The sequence below is a fragment of the Amblyomma americanum genome, chromosome 1 (assembly GCF_052857255.1).
Source record: "Amblyomma americanum isolate KBUSLIRL-KWMA chromosome 1, ASM5285725v1, whole genome shotgun sequence".
In the NCBI taxonomy this organism is placed as follows: Eukaryota; Metazoa; Arthropoda; class Arachnida; order Ixodida; family Ixodidae; genus Amblyomma; species Amblyomma americanum.
Window position 1 is genome coordinate 255978420 of NC_135497.1, and position 10422 is coordinate 255988841.

Genomic DNA, 10422 nt, shown 5'->3' on the forward strand with positions numbered 1-10422 from the left:
CACAAAAAGGGTCAACAAAACAAATGCGTCAACAGTGACGACAAAAGGCTAACTTGTGGCTTAGCATGTGTCAGGGAACTGGTGATTAAGGAATGTGATTTCCTTTGGGAGCTAGGTGAGGGATGCTGTGCTTACACAGGCTTCCCAAATTTCGCGCACACGCTATTTCTTCAAGATGCATGTTTGGATAAGCAGAGGAAAGCAATGTTTACAACTGGCGCAGTGAATGGCAGGGTTACAATCTTTTGTCACTACTAGAGAATTGGTGTGCTCGCACAACCTGTCATTGATGTGTCTTCTGGTTTGTCCTGTATACAACTTGCCACATGACGGCCATATTTCATGTAGAAACGTGCCTTACATTGCATAAATCTTCACCTGTAGTTCGTGTCGCACGCTGGAACTTCAGCCTCATTTGAGTTAACCCGTTTACAAAGAATCACGAGTTTGTTAAGTGCTGAGAATACAAGACATACTCCTACCTTTCCCTGATGTTTTCTTAAGCCTGTGTGACAGACACACCATGCAAATATGGTATGACAGCAGTTCATGATCACTCAATGTCTGGGAGCTCTTTCTTGGGGTGTGGGTGACTGTCTTTTAGCAGTTTTTCACCCAGACGCGAGCCGTCACAAACTGCCGTCATTCTATATTTATATAGTGTTTCACACATGCTTAAGAAAACAGCAGGAAAGGTAGGAGTACGTCTTGTATTCTCGGCACTTAACAAACTCGTGACCCTTTGTAAAATGGGGCTCAAGTTGTGCAGCGTGCGAAATGAACCACATGTGAAGACTTGTGCAATATAAGGCGCATGTTGTACATGAAATACTCCTGTCATGTGGCAAGTTGTATATAGGACAAACCAGAAGGTGCATCAATGACAGGCTGCGCGAGCACGCCAGTTCTCTAGTAGAGGCAACAGATTGTAACCTTGCCATTCATTGCACCAGCTATAAAGATTACTTTCCTCTGCTTCACCAAACATGGATCTTGAAGAAATGTCATAACCACTGTGTACGCGAAATTTGGGAAGCGTGTGTCAGCACAGCACCAATCACCAGTTCCTTGACACGCGCTAAGCTTCAAGTTAGCCTTTTGTTGTTGTTTACGTGCCTTTTTTGCTGACCCTTTTTGTTTTTGTTGTTTTTGTTTTTCTTTGCTCACAGTTGTTAACAGCCAAGCTGGGCATGTGCCTTTCCTCTATACATCATATGCTAAGTTGTGTTTTCTCCATTTGTGTCTTAGTTTTGAAGTTATTTGAAGCCTATATTTTCCCACCTTCAGAAATAAAATCGCTAGTTTATAATCAATGCTCGTGTTGCCTTTTGGAGTTGATGTGGTGCTGGCCCAGCCAACCATCATACAGTAGAATCTGTGATACGAATCTCACAGGGTTGGGGAAATATTTGTATCACCCGAAATTTCGTAATATCCAAACAGAACAAAATCTATATGCAGAAGCATTTAGAAATACATTTATGGAGATTTGTTTAGGGCTGGCGGGATTTATTTACGGCCACGCAGCCACTGCTCACTATTTGCAGTGCATACTGCGCAACTGGCTATCGCGACGTCAGCAATGTGCGGGCCGCGTGCCCACACTCACTTGTAACATCAACGATGTGCGGGCCATGTGCCTACGCTCACTCACAATGCCAGCAATCTGAAGCCACGCACCACTGTTCACTGCTCCCTGTGTGTACAGTGTGACTAGCAGTCGCGGAGTCAGCAATGTGCATGCTGCGCGCCGTAGCTCACTGCTTGCAGTCCGTGCCACACTACTAACAATCAAGGCATCGGCAATGTGTGAGCAGCGCTTAGTGCTTGAGGGTGCAGTTGCAGCTCATGCATTTGTATGATCCGCAGTGGCGGGAGGAAGTGTTCGGAACATCCGATATTCTGCATATTGTACACAATGCACTCCGATCTGGGAACTTAATGAATTCGTATCATCCCGAATTTCATATCAACCGTGTTTGTGTCATCGAGATTCGACTGTATTTATGAAATGTAGAAAGGCATATTAAAAACTGCTGAGTGATGACATTAACACTGTGCACATTGGCTGCCACCTTGTTGCAGGTACATGGATGTGGGTGTGAGAATGTTGAGATTATTCAAGAGCCATGCAAATCATTAGTGCAAAACCCTGAATTTTTCTTTTGTAAATGCAGCCGCCGCGGTGGCTGAGTGGTTAGGGCGCTCGGCTGCCGGCCCGAAAGGCGCGGGTTCGATCCCGGCCGCGGCGGTCGAATTTCGATGGAGGCGAAGTCCTAGAGGCCCGTGTGCTGTGCGATGTCACTGCACGTTAAAGAACCCCAGGTGGTCGAAATTCCCGGAGCCCTTCACTACGGAGTCCCTCATAGCCAGAGTCGCTTTGGGACGTTAAACCCCCATAAACCATCTTTTGTAAATGCAGTCGCAATTAGAAGCATAGTTAAACCTGGATATACCAAAATTGAAAAAGTCTGCAGTATTTCGTTACATGCAGTTTTCACTTAAATCTCAAAAGGACAAAGCAGAAACGAAATCAACATGACAAGTAGAGGTATGCGAAATCACCTTGCAAACGTTCACAGCAAACACCTGTGAAGTCATGGAATCTGAAAAACGATTTGCGATCTCATTGATAACATGACTGCAGCAGCAGCAGCCACCGCCATCTCTGCCTCAGCTCACACTACTCCACTACGCATAGTGGGGGTGAGGGTGAATTTGGCAAGTGGGGGATTCCAAGGTGCTTGCCTCTTCTCACATGTCTCCTCTCTCGGTCTGCGCGGCCATGATTGCCCTAGGAAACAGACTCAGCTCACATCGCTGGCGCTATATGCTGTCCCTGCGCTTGGCAAAGCCTACCTGTTACCGGAATCGCACTGACAACCGAGTGGCAGCTAGGGGCGTGCACCGCTCTTCCCGTGTCTTCTTTGCTATGTCCTGTTATTTTGCACTGCTTCGGAACAGAAATTGTTGTAGTTCCACTTGGCGTGATGCTACAAAAGCGAAAGCTGCGGAGACTGCTGCTTATTGCAGAAAGGGGCTGATGGTGCTGGAATGCAGCGCGTTGTGTCACTTGCGTTCACGCGCCTGTGATCATAGACATTCCTTTATTCCTGTTTTATCATCATGAACGTTTAGCTCGGTATGGCCAAAATGCAAGTAACGCAGTGCCATCTAATAAATAGTCAGTATAGTGAGGTCATTATATCAACATCAGCTGCTGCGACACCTTCATTATGTGGAGTGCAAGCGTATGCGCGCTTCAATGGAAACAGCATTATGGAATTGAGAAACTTTGTAGAATAGAGGAATTTGTCACATGGAGATTCGTTACATCCAGGTTTAGCTGCACAAAAATAAACAGCAGTTCAAAGTTGGCTGAATGGCTTGAGGGGGTATATTGTCTTCCTGAGGTGTGCGTAAAAATGTAATATTAAGAGCTTTTAGGTTTGCACAGTGGAACTTCACTTGTAGCCAAGGAATTGCACTGGGAAAAAAAATAATTGGTTATCAGGAAAGGAAAGGTGTAGTACCTGTCTCACTCTCAGTGGACACCTGAAGTGCACTGTGGAGGATGGGATGAAGAAAGGAGTAAAAGAAGGGGGTGAGAAAGAAAGTGTATACTGGAGGGCTCTGGAATAATTTTGACCACCCGGGGTTCTTCAGGGATGCCAGCACACATTACCCAGGTGGCTAAAATTAATCCAGAGCCCTCCACTACAGCGTCTCTTTGTTTCTTGTTGGTGCCATTCATCCCTCCCTCCACAGTGCATTTAAGGTGTCCACTGAAAGCGAGACAGATACTGCACCTTTCCTTTCCCAATAACCAATTATTATTATTTTTATTTTATTTATTTTTTGTTGGTGCAATTCCTTAGCTTGGCAGTCGAGTTGACTGTACTTGGTAGTCAAGCTCTTTAGTACAACTCTTCTCTTGGGCAAAGAAAAAAAAGTTATATGCGGACTTTTTTTTTTATTGCATGTTGCTTCTACCTTTGGCTTGTAAGTAGCAATTTCAAGTGAGTAGGCATTGGTGACAGCATTCTTGGGCAGCTCGGATAACTCCTTCTGCATACTTGGGTTTTGAGCAAGTGATATCCAAAATACTATAAACCGTTAGACTGACATTCCTCAAGCTAAGAAAATCCTTTATGTTGCCCTTGATTTTCATTTAATTTTTTGTCACTACATTGAAATAGCTAGGAAGGATTCAGAAGGAAAGAAGCAGACTGAAAGTGTACAAGGGCAAGGTGCTGACATGTACTTTTTCTTTTATGCACATGAAAATTTTCAGTCTTATATTTGTTTTGTTAGGGGGAAAACCCGAGCTGATGTGCAGTCAGTCAGGCTAGGAAAAAAAAAATCAAAACCAAACACTCTGCAGTGTTCTAACTTGTCTTAATGCCTTGATAAGTGGGCAGCAGTGCATGAGCAAGTATGAAGTAGTGCGGTTATATATGCAAACAGTTCTGTATGCAAAAGTGTGTCAGCAAACAATATTTACATTGAACACAACATAGCTTTGACTACATTCAGTTAGGTTAAGGATAAGGGTGGTAACAAGAGTTCTGTTTGTGAAGTTGGTGTCATTTTTTATATAAGCTAAAATGGCAAGTCTCTCTTTTCCAATAGATTAGTTCATTTTCTATGAAACTGTATTGTTGAAGTCAGCATTATCGTTGTGTACACCTTAAGTAATACATTTGGACTCACTATTTTCCGTGACAGCATATACAGCTTGTTCGGACAAAAGGCTGTCGGCGTAGTGGTCGGCACTGCATATCGGAAATAATCAGGGGTTGCATAAAAAAAATCGTATCATGGTAGTTCGTGGTTCCAGTGATGATAGATTGGTGCATGATAAGCGATGACAAGTTAATGAAATAATTCTAATTAATTGATGAATGGATTAATCAAAGAAATGAAAAATTGGAAAAAGGGGGTTCAGAGGTGTCAAAATGCTCAGAATGAAAAAGCCAATGCTTCATGATGGTAATTAAAAAAATTAGATTGTGCAATTGATCAATTAGTTGATTGAAACAGTTGAAAAAATGAAAAATGCTTTCAGAGGTGTTTCCAATGGTCAAGGCATCACGTCGAACAGCCGATGGCGTTCCGTGGACTCCCTGGCAGCACTGTAACACGCTGTCACGTTCCACTCTTAAAGGCGAAGCTTAAGTGTCCTCAGATTTTCGGGTTACGTAATCGTCACCGTTACTTTTTGTATTCTTCCTTGTTTCATGCTCGGCCAATGCAATTTAGTAACAAGCAGTTACTGAAATGAAGTAACAAAAGAAATTACTCATAAAGGATTGTGTTTTCAGAATATTTTGTTCATCTGTGGCCAGCATTGTTCTCGTAGGGAAAGCTGAAACTGAAATCAACAGCTTTTCATGCATTGCAGTTGTTGCTGGTTGTGAAGCAGCATAAGAAAAAACAATTTAAAGTAGTATCCATGGGTGTTGCCTAGCACTACCAAGCTTTTTACACCGTAGTAAATATGTATAAGTGGTGCCATGAGACCATAGCTGAGCTCTGCTTTTTCTTGCTGCTGTCAAATGAAACGTGAACAAGGTAACTAGAACCATAAAACAACCTCTGAAGACGAAATATAGGCACGGTCTATTGACACTTCCACGCAGCTTTCTTCTCCCTCTTAAAATGAAAATCAAGTGCAATAGTATTCAGTTGCCTTCAATTAAGATCTCTGTTTACTGTTCCTGTTGAAACTGTCTTGCTCATGTTTCATTTGATGCTGATAATATATGCTTTTCTGAGCTAGAGCACCCACAGTTCAGCAATGAATTTATGTAATGCTGACACCTCGAGAACTTCTTTAACACGTTGACAGTGTCGTGGCTCACTGGTCGGTCACGTCCTGTATTCCTGCTGTGCGGAACGAATACTGTGTGGCACTATGAAGCCATGGGACAGCTCAGACTTTTCAGTGAGCCTGCAAAAACACATCCAGGTTGCTACTGCCATCTCTTGTCGGTTCCAATAAGTTGACTTTGCCGGAAGGCTCACTGGTGGGTCATGCTGCAGGCAAGAAAATTTAAGGGTGCCCCACCGGTGGGCCATAGCGCACAGGGATTAGGGCCCCAAAAATCGCTGCCGCAGTGGACGTATTAATAGTTGCATTGTTGCCGAATAGTATTCTTTTGATGAACTACACTATGACGTGTGGTGCGCTCAGTGAAGACAGTAGGGAACTAGAATGTCAGCAGTGGAGTCTTGCAGTGGCATTGGTTGCTGCGAGTGCATGGCAAACTAAACTGGCAGCACATTGTAGTTACTTGGATGTGTCCTGCAGAATTGTCTTCTTTTTTTTCCCAAGGGGTCCAACTACCTACCTCGGTCACATCCTCCAATTCCCGAGAGTGAGGTCTTGGATCATCCAGCTTTGCAGCGCACCATCTTGGAGCTGGCAGAGGTGCTGGATGTGCGCTCCCTCTTTTCGGAGATCGATGAGGCTGACTGACAGGCGGTCATGTTCACCCTGGCCTGAGTGGGAATACGCCACAAGCTTAACTGGTCTTTCTTCCTTTTCTGCCTACCCTCCTACTTCTCTTTGAAAGCCTTGATACATGAGCGGGTGTTGTTTGTCTGTGACACCCTTTGCAAGCTCTATTGCGTACGCTGTTGTCTGGGTGCTGCCGGCATGTTTTTACAGGTTGATCTGTAACGTGCTACATGCATCACTACATTTCGTTCCTCTTAAGGCTGACAATAAGTCGCTGACTGTAAGAGAAACTAATTTTTTTTCGTGTTGTTTATTGAAGTTGTTTTTCTTCAAGCTCATGGAGTTAATATTGAAGCCCTTGGAGTGCAGTGCTGTGCATGAAAAAATATAATTGCAAACCAGCTGCCACTTGGCTGCTATCATGCAAACTTAAATGTGTTCTGTATAATTTTGAAGTCAGTTGAGACAAGTAGTGGAGTGGAGGCAGGTTTTGTAATTGGAAAGATGAATGCACTGCCAAAAGTGGCTGGAGTTTACATTGTGAGAGTCTTGTCATGTTTGCTCCCGAAGAGTTTTCTTTGATGGGAGTTTGCCGCTCATGATCCAATCAGTACCTTGTAGTCATTTTATTCTTTGTCATATTCAATTGGAACTTATTGATGTATTAGCCCAATACATTAGAGACATGCCATTTTGTATACTTGTGTTGGTGAGATCTCTGAAGTTATCTAATTTTATGTGGTCTCTTTATCAGAAATTGCAACTATGTTAATTTCTTGTTATCAGGCACTTGTACTTAATGCCTGTATAACAAATTCAGAATTCTTTGTTGCTAGTTCAAATCGGTTCAAGTAAATTCAAGCATTCCATAAGAACCAGTTTTTTGTTGATTACTTTTCTCAGTTACAGTTCTGTCCTCAGTGAGCACAGTTTTTCAAACAGTAAATTGTGTTTGATGCAGTAAAACCTCGATAATTCGATACCGGTTAATATGAAATCTCAGATAATTGACAGAATTTCTGTGGTCCCATAATTTCTGATATATATTTTACTGGTTAATTTGAGCTGCCAGCATGGACTTCCTTGGTTAACTTGGAGACCTGGGGTCCACTCCAGGAACACCTCAGTTCAACTGATAATGCAGTTTCACACCACTTATAATAAGTGTGCGAGACCATATTCAGTAGCAAAGTGCTTAATCAGACTCTTCAGTGCATCACGCACCATCGCGCAGACAGCGGCAGCACTCCGACTTAGCGCGTGGCACGGTGACGTCACGCCGGCCAAAGTGACCCTCTGCAGTTCATCATTGCATGACTGCCACCATGTTCGGCAGCATCTGGCGTGCTGCAACCATGCTGGCACCAACACTTAGTATAGCCCAGCTCCTATTTTGTGCATTCCACACATTGGTACAAACTGCACTGCACCAGCCTAGGTGTGCCTGGTGGACCTTGCGTGCTGTCTTCTCATTGCCCCTTCTCACCCTACAGCTGCCCATATCGGAAGCCCTTCTGCGCATGCTTCTTAGAGCTGTGCGTATTGGACCTTTGCTGCCGCTCTCACGCATGCCAAAAACAGAATAAAAGCGCCAGCGAACAACCAAGGGCAATGCGCTGCCATGTTCTGTGAACATTGAAACCAGTGTGGCCAAGGCAGCGACAGGGCGACTATGATGAGTCTAAACGAGCTCCTGCTGCAGCAGGACTGCAGATTTCTTAAGTGCAATGGTAGTAACTCCATAGTAAAAATTGGTTATATGGAAAAGAAAGGCACAGTAACCTTCATTCTTGGTGAATAATGGATGGAAGAGGAAGTGAAAGGAGGAAGAGAAGGTGTGGATTAACCTTGGGCTCTTTGGTTTGCACTGACATGCACAGTTCGTATGCATATTTTGCACTCTGTCTCCATCAATAGGTGCTGCACATGATTTACAATGTTTCTTGGTTGCCTTTTTCATTTTGCATCGTTTTTGGATAATGCAATAACTCGCTTAATTTGAACATTTTATGCTGTCTGACGGGCTTCGAATTAACGAGGTTCTACTCCATATTGTTGTGCATTTCTGATTGTGCTTTGAAATCACTTACACATGAGAAGGCAATGATTTCTCTCTTTTTATGTTGTGCAGGGGAAAAATAGGGTCTGACTTCGAGATGCAATTGAAATGCAGCTATACGCACGTTAAAGTTGTGAAAATTTAATGTCAGTAACTACTGCATTGATATGCTTTCTAATATTGGCGGAGTACCGTCCTTTTGTTAGAAAGGTGTTTGCGATTGCACGCATGAAATATGTGCTGTTGTTAATTTTATTTTGTCATGCCTTTAACATATTCATTTTACTCTCTCTTCTATGCCATGATTTTTGTTTGTGCTGTAGTTTGCAAATGAGAAAATTACATTTACAAGTGGCTACCCTGCCTGAGGCATGCCACGGTTTGCAGGCTCACTGTAGAAATACTGAGCTAATTTTGTTAACTGTGGGATATCTTAATGCACTGGACAAGGGGGAGAGGGCCTTTTAATGTTGTACTAGATTACTGTTGAAAGCACCTGTCCTACAGGGTAGTTAACACTTTTTTTTACAGCATTGAAAATACGTCTGGCTCATTTTACTTGTGATGTTTGTAGGCGTTGTTTTTCCAAGTGGATGAGGTTCTTTTGCTTTGGCCGCGGCGGTCGAATTTCGATGGAGGCGAAATTCTAGAGGCCCGTGTACTGTGCGATGTCAGTGCACATAAAAAGAACCCCAAGTGGTCGAAATTTCCAAAGCCCTTCACTACAGCGTCTCTCATAGCCTGAGTCGCTTTGAGACGTTGAACCCCCATAAACCAAACCAAAATATTTTGCTTTGGCAATATTGTCCAGCACCCTATTTGTGTGATTGGTCTGCAGACATATGTCCAAATTACATTTTGTGCTCAGTTATGTATGACAGTCTCATCAATAATATATATGAGGTGCCCAATTGTTCAAGTGATAAATCTTTTTAGTGAATTCATGTAACCTGTATGTGACTTACTGAAGACTTCATGGAGTTGATATTCACTTTGAGTCTATATTTTCTTTTTTATATTTGTGCACTGGAGAATAGGTGGTTCGCCATTTCAGACATGTGAAACATATCTGGCATGTGTTGAGGAATGCCTGCAAGCCTACTTTTGCAATATGTGAATGTGTTAATTGGCTGGCCATGTTTGCACAGATTCTAGTCAACAGTTGGCCAGAGAGCATTTTACCATCTTGCAAAGTGAAGCTAACCATATCAGTAGTGGTTGACTGCATAGCCTTATTTGGTTATATGAGTATTCTGATATTATTTTACTTAGTCGTGCATTTGCTTTTTGTTGGTGAGGGTTTAGTGACAGTGAGCACAATGCATAGCACAAGGTGATGCATATTTTGCACACCACTCATACATTGCTTGAGTTCACTTGCTGTAACTGAAGTTTTGGGTGCTCTCTCTCATCTTAGGTTTTCATCAAACTTAGTATACCAAACAGTGGGCAATGTTGTCGCATAAATGTTGCAGTTTATATCATACATGAAGGGCACTGCTGCAAAAAGCTTTCCTTTTACGTATTGTCAGAAACTTCTGCAATAAGGAGCATGCTGGTTTAACTGTACTTGACTATGCAAGCGGTCAAACTGTTGGCATGCAGAGATAATAATTTTCGACTGCACTTGCACAGTCATCAGTCTGGATTTTGAAGCTTTCTGCATTGTTTTTCATTTGTATTTGCTGACGACTTTTCTCCTGGTAATATGTTTCTCAGTATTATCAAATAAGCAAAATAAGTGTGCAAAAGTTTAACTAGTGCATTAATCTTTCATGTGTTCTGTTCTTGAATGTCTCCATTTTATATCTTTAGGAAGCAAACAGCCTGCACCAAGCTTTTTGTAAAATAATGACAAAAATGAAATATTCTTCTTTTAATGTGAATTCTGTATACCATG

General features: G+C 42.7%; 1 protein-coding gene across 4 annotated transcripts in view; it reads left to right on the forward strand.

Moving 5' to 3' along the window:
* LOC144114968 (protein SCAI) overlaps window positions 1-6622 on the forward strand; it is a 63041-nt gene extending 56419 nt beyond the window's left edge. For all 4 annotated transcript variants that reach the window (XM_077649045.1, XM_077649047.1, XM_077649046.1 and 1 more), the window contains one exon: window positions 6338-6622. In XM_077649045.1, coding sequence (XP_077505171.1) covers window positions 6338-6481 — 144 coding nt within the window. In that variant the 3' untranslated portion in view covers window positions 6482-6622. The remainder of the gene's footprint in view (window positions 1-6337) is intronic.
* The last annotated feature ends 3800 nt before the right edge of the window (window positions 6623-10422 follow it).